The sequence below is a fragment of the Cololabis saira genome, chromosome 24, assembly GCF_033807715.1.
Source record: "Cololabis saira isolate AMF1-May2022 chromosome 24, fColSai1.1, whole genome shotgun sequence".
Taxonomy (NCBI): Eukaryota; Metazoa; Chordata; class Actinopteri; order Beloniformes; family Belonidae; genus Cololabis; species Cololabis saira.
This window is the reverse complement of record NC_084610.1, coordinates 18,702,352-18,717,863: the sequence shown is the minus strand read 5'-3', so window position 1 is coordinate 18,717,863 and position 15,512 is coordinate 18,702,352. Positions and strand designations below refer to the sequence as shown.

At 38.4% G+C, this 15,512-nt stretch overlaps 1 protein-coding gene across 3 annotated transcripts in view; it reads left to right on the top strand.

Moving 5' to 3' along the window:
* Window positions 1–3,754: 3,754 nt before the first annotated feature.
* LOC133425050 (sodium-driven chloride bicarbonate exchanger-like) overlaps window positions 3,755–15,512 on the top strand; it is a 52,391-nt gene continuing 40,633 nt past the window's right edge. The window contains exons 1-7 of one of the 3 annotated variants that reach the window (XM_061715704.1): window positions 3,755–3,894; window positions 5,882–6,020; window positions 6,982–7,142; window positions 7,274–7,462; window positions 12,512–12,600; window positions 12,866–13,023; window positions 15,223–15,310. In XM_061715704.1, the coding sequence (XP_061571688.1) occupies window positions 5,941–6,020; window positions 6,982–7,142; window positions 7,274–7,462; window positions 12,512–12,600; window positions 12,866–13,023; window positions 15,223–15,310 (765 nt within the window). In that variant the 5' untranslated portion in view covers window positions 3,755–3,894; window positions 5,882–5,940. Of the gene's footprint in view, window positions 3,895–5,878; window positions 6,021–6,981; window positions 7,143–7,273; window positions 7,463–12,511; window positions 12,601–12,865; window positions 13,024–15,222; window positions 15,311–15,512 lie in introns of all 3 variants that reach the window. The other 2 variants (XM_061715703.1, XM_061715702.1) reach the window with 2 other exon arrangements.

Sequence of the window (15,512 nt, the reverse complement as noted above, 5' to 3'; positions counted from 1 at the left end):
GTCACGTACAGGAGACATGACAGACTCAGAGTTTTGAGATCAGAGATTCTATAATGTTATATACCCATACGGATAGATTGCAACCTAAATTATTTAGCGTTTTCAACATACAGAGGGAAGGACCATTAGACACACCAGTAGCAGCCAAGGTAGAAAGGTTTATTAAAATGCATTAGATCTTAAGTACAGTAGGCCTAAATACATCATTTAGTTGTCTAGATGTGTCCACTTTCTGTGCATGAAGCTGCTTCATTCCTTTTGTGAAGTGAGGGATACGAAGATGCAGCATAGCCCGCAAGCTCATGTCTGTTGAGAAACCCTCCCTCCTTCTGGCTTTGTTTTGTGTACATAAACACAGATGGCACAAAACCAAATCTGCTGCAAAAATAAAACACAAACACGTCTGCTTAGCCTCGCAAGCCACCAGCCAAATCTAACGCCAGCTTATCAAACCGTAGCTGCATTTGATTATACTTCTACATCATAGCCTACAGACAATCACTAATGTAAACTTGCCGCTTGTCTTGCCGCTTTTAATGTTGATGTAAAGCACTTTGAATTACCTTGTATTGAATTGTGCTATATAAATAAACTTGCCTTGCCTTGGCTTGCCTAAACAAGACTTTCCCGTAAAACCAAACAGTAGATAGATAACCTTACCTGATATGAAGCGGGCGCTGCAGACACGAGCATTTCGTACAACCGTATACACACCAACCAGACATGTTGATGCTGGGAACAGTTTGTTAAATGCCTGCTAACCAGTTGCTACTTGGTCTTTCAGTCACAACTGCTGGAGAACAACACCACTTCTGTTGCCAAGATGCGCCACAATATTATAAGATTTAGGCTGAAAAAGGGTCTATAGTCCTCTTTAACGCATTTGATCATTCAGGGACGAATGATATTTATTCATCCCTGAGATCGACCAACCTCAGAGATGGACGAGTAAACAGAAGCCATTTTTTGGTTTGGATCCCGCTAATATTGCTGGATGATGAACTTAAGGTACATTAAGCGTTTAATGTGTGTTGGGTAATATAAACGCAAGGCTAGGGCTGTGCGATTAATCGATTTTAAATCTAAATCGGATTTATTAATCACAATCGATGTTAAAAAAAGGAAATCGGAAAATAGATTTTCCTTTTTTGCAGCTGGCTGCATTACAGACAGAGTTCGTCTAGTCATCTTTGTTTGGTCAAGAAAATTGTAAATGTTGTCACTTTACTAAACTCAACGAGGATTTACAGTATCTTTCAATTGCACTTCATTCCCAATAGGGAAATTTGTTTGCTATTTTTCTTTAAAAAATAAAGATAAAATATTTGAAACAATTTATTCCATTGTCTTTTGTAGTTTTACCAAAAAAATCGAAATCGAAATCGAAAATCGTGTTTTCAGAGAAAAAAATCGGGATTTTATTTTTGTCCAAAATCGCCCAGCCCTACGCAAGGCCTGTTATTTGTCTTTTTTACCTAAAGGCAAGTCGGGAGGTGTTATCCGCGAAGCATCACCTGTGTGGGGGTGTAGAATGATGTATTGTCCCTACATCAGCAGGATTTATACACCGTCAGGCAGGTGTAGTTTTCAAAGCGAGGATGGATAAACATTGGGATGAGCATTTTTTGGCCGGGTTTTGCTTCTTGCAAAGTCGCGGTTTGTCATTTTTGTGTCCACTTGTTCAAACAATGAACCATCATTTGTGGTTCTGGACATGCGCCGGTTTCTGGTGTCCTCGGCTCCTAGGTTGAGCAGCTCATGGATCTCCTCGTCTCCCCAGTTTCTCCTCTTGCAGATATAGACCCTACCTGTGACGTCCTACTGCTGATGTTACTCTCATCCGCGGTTTCCTTAGTTTATAAAACAATAATAATACATTTTTAAAAAGCAACCTCCCCAGGAGGGTTGTACTCAGGTTACGTGATCAACAAACCCCTCCCACGACCCGCCACCCGTTAGTTCTGTTTACCGTAGACCTGACCTGCTGTTAAGACTGCCCTTGGAGGGGAGTTATTCGCGGGCCAGCTCGACTCACCACAGGTCGATCAATGTAAAAAGGACAGACGAAACACCAATATGAACGGGGCTAGAGATTTGCATTTTGGCTCAACTCTCTATTTACCACGACTTTACAAACTTTACACCTGTGCTGATGCCACGCCAAGTATGAGTTACTTGAACTCATACTCCACTTGAGGCAGCAACTTACTGCCATCTTAAGACACCACCCCATCCTGTTTTTTAACGGGAACTATCAATTTTGTAAGAAATACACCCAATAGCCCTCTTTGATAGTCAAAGTATGTAATATGTAAACATTAATTCAGAAGCAAAGAACTACTACTATGTAGTAGTTATTACTCATATGTAGTACGATGTCAATATTTCAATATGTCAATATATGTTATGTTTATGTAATACAGGTAATTGCTCGGGAGTAGGGATGGGCAATATTTTACCGTTCACGATAAACCGTCAAAAAAATTCCCCACGATAAGAATTTATCATCTCGTGGTAAAAACGATAAATTCATGTTGATGACGTTTTTGTGTAAAACTGATTTATGGTTCTGTGTTAGGGAAGGAAGGAAGGAAGGAAGGAAGGAAGGAAGGAAGGAAATGAGTGAGTGAGTGAGTGAGTGAGTGAGTGAGTGAGTGAGTGAGTGAGTGAGTGAGTGAGTGAGTGAGTGAGTGAGTGAGTGAGTGAGAAAGGAAGGAAGGAAGGAAGGAAGGAAGGAAGGAAGGAAGGAAGGAAGGAAGGAAGGAAGGAAGGAAGAAAGAAAGAAAGAAATTAGCCTGAAAGAAAGAAAGAAAGAAAGAAAGAAAGAAAGAAAGAAAGAAAGAAAGAAAGAAAGAAAGAAAGAAAGAAAGAAAGAAAGAAAGAAAGAAAGAAAGAAAGAAAGAAAGAAAGAAAGAAAGAAAGAAAGAAAGAAAGAAATGAGCCTGAAAGAAAGAGAGAGAGAAAGAAAGAAAGAAAAATTCCCGTTGATGACGTTTTTGTATTGGTATTTTTTTTATCGTTATCGAGATAAATGCCAGAAATTATCGTGATAATTTTTTAGTCCATACCGCCTAGAGACAACTTCTGTTGTAAAAGACGCTATATAAATAAAATTGAATTGAATTGAATGTATGAAAGTGAAATGACTCAGTTCGGGTCAGCTGTTATCCAAGGTTTGCTGTTCTGTTGTTCTTTTTGGGATAGCTGTGATTGGATGTTACTTGTGAGTTCCTCTCATGCAGCCGTGGATGGACATCTCCCACATCTACATCCACTGAATAAACCACATTACTGTAGGTGAATAAATCTAAAGTAGGTATTGGTGCCATTTCCGTTTTAGGTTCCAATCCCTACCTTTTGCTGGAGGTGCCAGTAATTTAAAAACGTGAAATGATGTATCCTTCAAAGTCATAATACATGTGAAGAAATGGGTAAAAAACTACAGTATGTATAGATGCTGACTTTGGCACCCATAATATTCCAATGTGTTTTCCAATGGGTTTTTGATAGTGTTGTGGCTTCATCAATAGTCACATTCAAAATACCCCAGCTGTCCTTCTCCAATTTATTGTATTTTTCCTTTTTCAAAAGATTTTCACTGTGAGTACTTCTTATGTAATGCTGCTGTTGTTGTTTGACAGTCGGAGGTTTTCTGCAAACAATAAGCAGTTGCAGTTTGTGACTGCTGATGTCCGACCTTTGAGACAAAGCCATACAGAGACATCAAACGTTGGGCCTTGTTGCCTGCAGGTCACCGCACGCTCTACATTGGAGTCCACGTTCCGCTGGGCCGGAGATCACACCGACGTCACCGTCACCATGGACACAGACACAGGAAGAGGTCCAAAGAGAGGGACTCCTCGGCTGACGACGGCCGAGAATCCCCCTCACACAGTAAGTGTCTGAGATGCACCAACCCCAAGTATATGAACATTTTACTGACTGATACAGGATGTGAGCTGTATCTGTACCATGTCCACTAGAGCCCTGCGTGGGACTGTTTTCTTCATCCCGCTAACGCTGAATTTCTTACCATTGCCGCCCCGCGGTAATGGAATTTTCTTTTCTTTTCTTTTTTTTATTTATTTATTTATTTTTTGTGAAAAGGGTATGCGTCATAAGCTTAGGCTTCAGTCTACACCTTTTGCACTATAAGGCAGACCTAAAAGCCTTTAATTTTCTCAAAAACCAGCAGTGCGCCTTATAGTGCAGTGCGCCTTATATATGATCATTACGGTAATTTCTGTTACTGTAGTCAGGGGGATTGTGGGTAATGTAGTTGGTGTTGCCGAAGTAACAGCACTAAAAACGTCAGGAATCGTCACAGACATTCAAGACAACAGCAGCGACGCCGACTCGCATAATGGCGACTTTAGCGAGACGGAGCAAAGGTGCTTTTTATTTTGTTAATAAAGTTTGACATACGGTACTTTTCTTCTTAGTTTTTTTTTTTGCATTTGCTGTAGGATTTTGTAGCATTTCCTGTAGCGCAGCTCCATCAGGTAGATACGTAACTCAACTCCAGCCACTATAGTACAGTATTTTACCAGATATTTAGTGCGCCTTATAATGCGGTGCGTCTTATAGTGCGGAAAAATACGGTATATATATATATACACCAAACATTTTTTTTTGTATTACACTGATGATTTACACCTGTACTTTGGGTTATTTGTGTTGTGGAAATTGAAAGGACCAATAAACTAAACTCCCGCCCGCATCCGCAAAACTCTGAGAATTCATACTGCACAATAATAGAGACATTGATTTCGTGTCTTCTCCCGTCCCGCAATAGAAATATCCCAGACAAATCTATCTGATTTAATGTTAAAATGATAATTGTGGAGCTTGATGGATAATTGACAGTTCATAGGCCTCCTGACCGAAAGTCAGATGCAAATCCATCATTGTCATCATCCACAAGCTATTTCGCCTTTCGCACACGCATCAGTTATGTGATTGAGGTTATAGCAACGAGAGTAGGCTGTGAGTGGCTCAAATAACACTAATAAATAACATAAAATAAACAAAGTTAACGAATGAAACAAATTAATTTAACAAATTAACCACTTGGCCATTACATTGCTGTGGAGGAAGAGAATGTTGCTGACCGACTGAGGTCCCAATCCCTGCGTCTCTCTTCCAAAATGCTCCACAGACACTAAAAGCAGTTTCTCCACTGCAAAAACTCAAAATCTTAACAAGAATATTTGTCTTATTTCTAGTTAAAATGTCTAATTTTTAGTAAAAAAAATCTCATTACACATAAAACAAGACTCATCACTGGATAAAACAACAATTTTCACCTGTTTCAAGTAGATTTTCACTTGAAATAAGTAGAAAAATCTGCCAGTGGAACAAGATTTTTTTTGCTTGTAATGAGAAGATAAATCTTGTCCCACTGGCAGATTTTTCTACTTATTTCAAGTGAAAATTTACTTGAAACAAGTGAAAATTGTCAAATAACAGGTTATTTTTTTGGTGATGACTCTTGTTTTAAGTGTAATGAGATTTTTTGACTAAAAATGAGGCATTTTAACTAGAAATAAGACAAATATTCCTGGTACGATTTTAAGTTTTTGCAGTGTCCAAATATCTGACTTGCTTTGTCTTTGTTTTGTAAAGACCTTGTTTGAGGTTCTTTTCCACGTAATTGATTTCCATCTTGTCGCTAGGCTACATCCCGATCCCGCAGTGTTTTTTTTAGCCGCCCGCAGCAAAGTTCAAACCGCCCGCTACCACCAGATTTGTGTTGCGGGACCCGATCCCAATGCAGCCCTCTAATGCCCACCACCTACTACAATTGCGTCATTGCGCGTTATTAATGTTTCTAACTTTTCCTTCTCCACTCATCTTCTCATTGTCCGCCTCGCTGCAGCAGACACGCCAGCTCAAAGGGTGCAGTTTCTACTGGGTACCGAGGACGGCGATGAGGAACACATGCCTCATGCTCTCTTTACCGAGCTGGACGAAATCTGCCTCAGGGAGGGTGAGGACGCCGAATGGAAAGAGACAGCTAGGTACACCGCTGCTGACAGCCCCCTGGCCTCGGCCTGGCAACGCGTGGTGTTGTTTCCTCTGGAGCGTTTCAAACTGTGACCCTGTGTCTGACAGCAAATTTAGCTTTTTAGTGGTTTTTAATGCATTTGTAGGGCTGGGGAATGATTCCGATTCTTAAGATTCAGAATCGATTATCAAGATTTGATTCGATCCGATTCGATTCGATTTGATTCCAATATTGATTTGGGTTAGTGTTATTAAAACTGTTTTTTGAGCAGTTGCATGAATTATATGACTGTAGTTATGCAAAATATTACTACTAGTATTATATTGAGATTAAACAGCACGTATTGGCAGCTAATGATGCTGTAAGGACCAATCAGCTCCCAGAATGCTGATAGAACTGCTTTCAGAAACATCATGTGGGTCAGAATTATCAAACAGATCCAGGGAGGAAACAGAGACGGATGAAATCGGTTTTATTTTTTCCCACATTCCGTTTTTATTTGTTCCATTTTCAGTCTTTTTTGGTTTTTAATTTTTGAGCATTTGGTTTTTAGCATTTTTTGCAAATGTAACCCCAAGACAGTGTATAAAGTAATGAAATATAGACAATTTATGCAATTATAACCTAACACTTTAATGTTTTCATACCTTTAAACATATTTAAAGGCAAAAACATGGCACCAGTTATTCTCGTGTCCAACAAAACATTCCTTTTTTGGGCAAAAACAAAAAAATAACCAAAAGTTGTAATGTAATGATAAAAAAAAAATACATAAATAAATTTAAAAAAAAAAATTATTATTTATTTATTTTTTTTATTTAAAAAAATCGATCTTTAGACATATGAATCGATTTTTAGGAATTAATATGAGAATCGATTTAGAATTGGGAAGTCGATTTTTTCAACACAGGCCTACTATTTAGTTGTTTTTAATGCATTTGATTGTATTTTTATTGATTTATTTTTGTTTGCAGGTGGCTTAAGTTTGAAGAGGATGTTGAGGACGGGGGTGAACGGTGGAGTAAACCTTACGTCGCCACACTGTCTCTACACAGTCTTTTCGAGCTTCGCAGCTGCATCATGAATGGCACTGTGATGCTGGACATGAGGGCCAACTCGCTGGAGGAGATTGCGGGTAAACGCTAAGGCTAAATTTAGCACTCCTTATTTTGAATCCACACTTTTCTTTTCAATTGCAAACCCTGCTTTCGGTGTTGTTGTGTGACATGTCTGTGTATGGCTCTCTGTGCATGTTTCATCGTCCAGAAATGGTTCTGGATCAGCACGAGGCATCTGGGCCTTTGGGTCAGGATGCCAGGAAGAGGATTCGCGAGGCGCTGCTCAAACAGCACCACCACCAAAATCACAAAAAACTGGCCAACAGGATCCCTATCGTACGCTCCTTTGCTGATATTGGCAAGAAACAGTCGGAGCCTCATTCCATGGACAAGAACGGTGAGTGCCGGCTCAAGATCACTTTCAGCTGTTCTATGTTGTTATCATGTGTAATATTTACAGCATCTAAAGCAGGGGTGTCAAATGTGCGGCCCGCGAGAGGTTTTCATGCGGCCAGCGAGAAGTTTCCAATGCAAAAAACCGAAATGTTAATTTACTAAAAAGGAAGGCATAAATAATTGCCATGAATCGCAGCATATCCGATAATATATTTCTTCTACAAATCCATCGTTATTCCACAAAGAGAGCAGTGTTCGACATTTTTTTAGTTTTCTAGAATGCATTTGCCGATTTTATTTCTTTGTAGACGGTGGTTTATTTTTATTAAGTGACTACTATTAAATATTTTCGCAGGAAAAATATCACTGCTAAAAAAGATGATAGAAGATATTTATTCGGAGAATTTCAGTTTTGAATACGAGGATAGTGACAAAGTAAAACAGTTAAAAAAGAAGTGCTGACTTTTTCGGCACACTGGCGTAAATATCCGCGCCAATTTTTAAAAATAAATACACTTAATTGTACTGGAAAAATCTCTAAATCACAAAGAAACACAAGATTTTGCTTTTAATTAAATTTCCTATAAAAAAGCGAAATATAAAAAAAACATACTTGTTTCTGTTTATCTTTCTAAAATTATATTAAAAGTATCTTACATAATTGGAAAAAAAAACGAGAAATTTTAAGAAAAGATCCTGAAGAAATATATTTTACATAATTAGAGTGTAAACAAAGTGCACATTTCCTTTAAAATGAACTAAACTGATATTGGATTAGATAACAATAGTAAAAAAAAAAGAATTAGAGAAAACATTTTCCGCACCGTTTTTGTTATTTGAGCCTGCGAGAAAAAAATTGGTCAAATCCATCCCGCCAAGCAAAATGAGTTTGACACCCCTGATCTAAAGCATGATTTTCCCAGTGTTTATCCCTGTGTTCCTTACTGTTGATGTATTGATTTCTCCTGTTCCTGTGTTTCTCCACGTTTGTGTCTTCTCATACGCATCTTGTTGCATGTTCATGGTTGCATGTGTGTCAATCACTCCCCCAGTGAATGGAATGAATTATAAAAACAGGAAACCTAAAAAAAATATACATGAAAAATCACTCTTTGCGTATGTTTCACCCAGAAAGATCTTGTCCTATAGGGCGTATCAGCATTGTGTATGTTGTGTGTCGTGTCTCTCCATCCCTCCGTCCTCTGGGAGCTCCTCCAGAAGCCGCGCAGGTCCAGACTCGGCATGTGGCGACACCAAGGCCAAACGTCTTAGTGCCCTGCATGCAGTTGCACTGGGCTATTGTCCCATCTCACAGGAAGACACGAATCAGGAAATCTGCACAGGCAATTACAACCAATGCCAAAGTCTAAACATAGCAGTAGTTTAAAAGTGACATATTGAAGGGAGAGTATCATCATAAAATGTTAGAAATAGGTTATACATGTCTGGAGAACATCTAATCTATCTATCTACTAGGGATGGGCGGTATGGACTAAAAAATGTATCACGATAATTTCTGGCATTTATCCCGATAACGATAAAAATGACGATAAAAAAAATACCAATTCAACTCCACCTTTTCAACTATAAATCTATCTCACTCTCAGATCCGCCATGTTTGTTACACAAAAACGTATCAACAGGAATTTATCTTTCTTTCTGTCTGTCTGTCTGTCTGTCTGTCTGTCTGTCTGTCTGTCTGTCTGTCTGTCTGTCTGTCTGTCTGTCTGTCTGTCTGTCTGTCTGTCTGTCTGTCTGTCTGTCTGTCTGTCTGTCTGTCTGTCTGTCTGTCTGTCTGTCTGTCTGTCTGTCTGTCTGTCTGTCTGTCTGTCTTTCTTTCTTTCTTTCTTTCTTTCTTTCTTTCTTTCTTTCTTTCTTCTTTTTTCCTTCCTTCCTTCCTTCCTTCCTCCTGCTCTCTCCTTCCTTTTTCCCTTCCTCTTTTCTCTCTTCCTTCTCCCCTTTCCTTCCTTCCTTCCTTCCTTCCTTCCTTCCTTCCTTCCTTCCTTCCTTCCTTCCTTCCTTCCTTCCTTCCTTCCTTCCTTCTTTTTTCCCTTCCTTCCTTCTTTCCTCCTGCTCTCTCCTTCCTTGTTCCCTTCCTCTTTTCTCCCTTCCTTCCTTCCTTCCTTCCTTCCTTCCTTCCTTCCTTCCTTCCTTCCTTCCTTCCTTCCTTCCTTCCTTCCTTCCTTCCTTCCTTCCTTCCTTCCTCTTTCCTCCTGCTCTCTCCTTCCTTTCTCTCCTTCCTTTCTCTCCTTCCTTCCTTCCTTCCTTCCTTCCTTCCTTCCTTCCTTCCTTCCTTCCTTCCTTCCTTCCTTCCTTCCTTCCTTCCTTCCTTCACGTACGTTGTGTGTGGATTTAACACAGATCCATAAATCAGTTTTACACAAAAAACGTCATCAACAGGAATTTATCGTTTTTACCACGAGATGAAAAATTCTTACCGTGAGGAATTTTTTTGACGGTTTATCGTGAACAGTAAAATATCGCCCATTCCTACTATCTATATATCTATAGATATATGCCACGATCACGAACTAATGTTTGCGCCACATATTTCAATGATAAAAGAAATTCCGCTTCCCTGAAACCTGACGAGGCACTGGAACAAACCGTGACTCTTACTGTGAATATTGACCAATGTACGGAGATAAACCGGAGTTTTGCTCATGAGCAGAAACCAATGTGTTTGTTACGACAACAAAGATGAGACCAGTTAACCAGTGAAAACAGACTAGTAACAAATCAAATTGTGGCATGACAAATAAGATGTAGTTTTTGAATGAGGGTTTTACAGTGTCTAGTATTGAAAGGACTGTCATTTTAACCAGAAGCTATTTCCCGGAAAGAATGCATGAAGATTTATTACAATAAAGAAAACAAATTACTGATGTGTGCTTCAAATGAGAGTGATGAGATACTTACAGATACTGAGATACCTATAGTAGTTGACAAACTTAATCTCAGAACTATCCAAAGAAAATAACTTTGACAATTTTCACCTTTTTCAAGTAGATTTTCACTTGAAACAAGTAGAAAAATCTGCCAGTGGGACAAGATTTATCTTCTCATTACAAGCAAAAAAATCTTGTTCCACTGGCAGATTTAAAAAAACTGAGTTTTTGAAAATCTCCACTTTGGCCGGAGTTTTCAGATATGATGGTTTTTGGTGACTTTGAGCTTCGTTTTCGTGTAAACGAACGGCCAAAACGCAGGAAAACGCCACAGTTTTTGCTCCGTGTAAACGGGGCCTTATCCACAAACACCCCCCCAAATATACAGTCACACTCACATGTACTATCCTATTTACAGCGTTAGAGACATCCGTTCAGTTTCCCCTCACATCATCATCCCTGTACTTATTGAACATCATCAGTCTGAGCATTTTTCTTGAACAAACTCATGCTTGGACGTTGCTGCAGTTCTTGGCTGAGTTTATTCCAGACCTTCACACCACTGAAGTGCACGTCCTCTTCATGGTCGATCAAACACTCCCTCTTCAGAAGCACTGTATTATTTCCTGTGGCACAGTTAAAGGATGTCTTCTGCAGCACATACTGTTGAGAAAGAGCTATGAAAGTTAAATGTTTCATGCTTAAAGAGGCTTACATAAGAGAATAAAACTTTAAGAAAGTGGTAAAATGGTAGATAGACTCCGTCCAGCTAGCCATAATTTATGCAGGGATAAGGTTCAGGCCAGCCTTGCCAATAATAGTTTTTATGACGGTACTCTCCACTTTTTGTCATTTTCCTCAGTTAACAACTGTGATAACACTCACTAACATTAATGATAGTTGTAGCTACTTACAAATGTTGTTTGATGTTACTCAATAATATCTTAAATTCTGTGTCTCTGGTGGATTTTATTAACAGAAATAGTTTGGGACATGTGCTGCACTGCATTTAGGGTTAATTAGTAAACTAAGTGTCATTAATATGTCATTAATATCTCTAGCTCAGGGGTCGGCAACCCGCGGCTCTAGAGCCGCATGCGGCTCTTTAGCGCCGCCCTAGTGGCTCCTTTTTTTTTCCTTTTTTTTCTTCTTTTTCTTTTTTTCTTCTTTTTTTTTCATTTTTTTCCTCTTTTTTTCTTCCTTTTTCCCTTTACTTTTTAATTGTGACATTTCAACTTTTTTCTCGACATTTCAACTTTTTTCTCGAGATTGTACTTCAACATTAATCTCGACCTTTTTACTTTTTTCTCAAATTTTCGACTTTTTTCTTGATATTTCAACTTTTTTTATCAACATTTTAACTTTTTTCTCGACATTTTGACTTTTTTCTCGACATTTCAACTTTTTTCTCGAGATTGTACTTCAACATTAATCTCGACATTTTTACTTTTTTCTCGAATGTTTGACTTCTTTCTTGATATTTCAACTTTTTTTCTCAACATTTCAACTTTTTTCTCGACATTTTGACTTTTTTCTCAACATTTCAACTTTTTTCTCGACATTTCAACTTTTTTCTCGACATTTCGACTTTTTTCTCGACATTTCAACTTTTTTCTCAACATTTCAACTTTTTTCTCGACATTTCAACTTTTTTCTCGAATTTTCGACTTTTTTCTTGATATTTCAACTTTTTTCTCGACATTTCAACTTTTTTCTCGACATTTTGACTTTTTTCTCGACATTTCACCTTTTTTTTGACATTTAGACTTTTTTCTCAAGTGCATAATGAAAAAAAAAATCTTCCCCCAGTTATAACTAATCTAAACTAATCTAAAATCTAAATCTAAACTAATAGCTACATGCAGCATGTGTTGCCTTCATTCTAAGGCTTATACAAGACTTTTCATTTTTTGTGGCTTCAGACATATTTGTATTTTGTGTTTTTGGTCCAATATGGCTCTTTCAACATTTTGGGTTGCCGACCCCTGCTCTAGTTGTAAGATTTTAGCCTTTACATTTAAATTTAAAGTTCAGCAACTGTAGCAGAAAAGGGTATATCAACCATGTAGTCCTCGCTGGATGTCTTCATCTTCTTTGAGAAAGCAGAACGGCAAGAGTTCCTGTGAAAACGTCTCTTTTGTTTCCTGCTCTCTGCCTGACAGGCCAAACGGTCTCCCCCCAGTCCCAGCCGGCCAACCATGAGGGCAAGCAGGACGTCAGCCGAGAAAACAGCGCTGTGGACTTCAGCAAGGTGAGCAGCCGGACCCGCTGGGCTCCGTGTTGTCTGTGGGCGCTCATAGCTGGATGCAGAACCAGGGCTGTATATTTAACCAGTGTGAGGTTACACGTTAGACGCTCTTACCCTGGGAACCTGACAGAAATCTAACAGGAGTGGAGATTGTTTTTCTTTGGTTGTGTTCCCAGCATAAAGACACACCTTTAATTTTATAATACGTAGCTTCAACATGCACAACATGCAATCTAATCGTGTGTTTTTGTCCCTCTCTGCCACATAGATTGACCTTCACTTCATGAAGAAGATCCCTCCTGGCGCTGAGGCGTCCAACGTCCTGGTGGGCGAGCTGGAGTTCCTGGACCGGCCCGTGGTGGCCTTTGTCCGCCTGTCTCCAGCCGTGCTGCTCAACGGCCTGGCTGAAGTTCCCATCACCACCAGGTAGTAGGGATGGGCGATATGGACCAAAAAATGTATCACGATAATTTTTGGCATTTATTCCGATAACGATAAAAATGACGAAATTACGAAAATGACTCAAGCTCCTCGCTCTCAGATCCGCCATGTTTGTTACACCAAAACGTCATCAATGGGAATTTATCCTTCTTTCTTTCTTTCTTTCTTTCTTTCTTTCTTTCTTTCTTTCTTTCTTTCTTTCTTTCTTTCTTTCTTTCTTTCTTTCTTTCTTTCTTTCTTTCTTTCTTTCTTTCTTTCTTTCTTTCTTCATTTTTTTCCCTTTCTTTCTTTCTTTCTTTCTTTCTTTCTTTCTTTCTTTCTTTCTTTCTTTCTTTCTTTCTTTCTTTCTTTCTTTCTTTCTTTCTTTCTTTCTTTCTTTCTGGCTCATTTCTTTCTTTCTGGCTCATTTCTTTCTTCCTTTCTTTTTTCCTTCATTCTGGTTAATTTCTTTCTCTCTTTTTTCCTTCTTTCTTTCTTTCTGGCTCATTTCTTTCTTTTTTTCCTTTTTTTAAATGAGTACACCTGTACTGCAAAACTGTAATGACTAAAATGAAACAAGTTTCAAATGTAAGAACAGATTCAACATTTATTCAAACTTTATGCAGACTCTGCATATAATAGATGTTTGCTCCTCGTCTCTCTTTTTAAATCCAAACCAGTTCCAGATAACGGAGCTGGAGCCTCGTTTAACAACGAGCTCCTCGCTCTCAGATCCGCCTTCCGCCATGTTTGTTACACAAAAACGTCATCTACGGGAATTTATCGTTTTTACCGCGAGATGACAAATTCTCAGAGGTGTCAAGTAACGAAGTACAAATACTTCGTTACCTTACTTAAGTAGAAATGTTGGTTATCTGTACTTCACTGGAGTAATTATTTTTCAGACGACTTTTTACTTTTACTCCTTACATTTTCACGCAATTATCTGTACTTTTTACTCCTTACCTTTTAAAAACAGCCTCGTTACTCTATTTCATTTTGGCCTTTAAAAAAAAACTATCCAGTTAAATTGCTCCATCCGGATAGAGTGAATTTGGTTGTGGTTGTTTCAGATGTTCTTGTCCAGTTTTGTTCTTACATCCGTTCCCTCAGATTCCTGCAACTAAACTTGGATGCACATTCCAATAAAGGTTAGGATAAATGATAACATGCCTCTGAAGTTTGACTTTTTGCACCATTACAATACTTATAGGCAACTAGTCATCATATCTCCTGCTCTCTATTCAAAGCGAGAACTGATTCACTTCCAGGCAATTTACAGAAAATGTTTTGTGACAGAGAAGGGGTTTATAATTTAAGAGGAAAATATCATTTCAAAAAACAATGTTTTCATTCTAAAAGGAAAAGCATGTGTATCTCAGTTGTTGGAGTGGATTTATGGAATGGGTTGGGTGATGGGTTGAAGCAATATACAAATATAAATCAATTTAAAAAATGGTACAAAAAGGAAGTTCTGGGAAGTTATTTGGTTGAGGAGTTATGTTAAGGAAATATGGTGTTTGTTAGCTGGTTAGGTGCAAAGGCACAACCAATGGGAAAATCGGTAGCCTATTAGGTAATTCCAGCTATTTATTATTAAGATTTATGTTTAATTTATGATAGAGGTAACAAAGGGGCAGGGTTAAATACGTTTTACTTCAACCTACTCCTTTTCAGACACTGTTTTTTTTTCCCTGTTTGTATTACGTTTTTGTTGTTGTTGCTTTTTTTTCTGTATGTTTTGAATTTGTTTTAAAATCTTATATTTTTTTCCTTATGTGTTCGAAATAAACAATTCAATCAATCAATCAATCAATCAATCTCTGAAACACATGTTAATGCTCAATAGTACACATATATGGTTCTTTAATATATTTGCATTATACTAAGATGCATTCATTTTCAATGGCTTTTGTCCTTAATGGCTTTTTTCCCCCTTACATTACTTTTACTTTTATACTTTAAGTAGTTTTGAAACCAGTACTTTTATACTTTTACTTGAGTAAAAAACTTGAGTTGATACTTCAACTTCTACAGGAGTATTTTTAAACTCTAGTATCTATACTTCTACCTGAGTAATGAATGTGAATACTTTTGACACCTCTGCAGGTAGTACACAAACTGCTGGGAAAGCCTCAGCCCTGCATGCTTCATCTGGAAAAGATTTGACGTTTACGCAAAACCTGTTGTATTTGTGTTGCACAGGTTCCTCTTCATCCTGCTCGGGCCTCTGGGAAAAGGCCCACAGTATCATGAAATTGGTCGATCCATCGCTACTCTTATGACTGATGAGGTGAGCCCTAAAAGCATGAAGACGTACCATGTGCTGTATATACGGAGTTGCTTGTTTATCATCTTAGCATCCTTAATGCGAAAACAGAGTATGTTCTGTTCCTGATGGAATGAACTGGGTAATTTTCTTTACTAGTATTCAAGCTAGATCGTATTTTCTTGTTGCTGCTTCCAGGAAACTTTCTGTCCTTTTTGCTTGACCT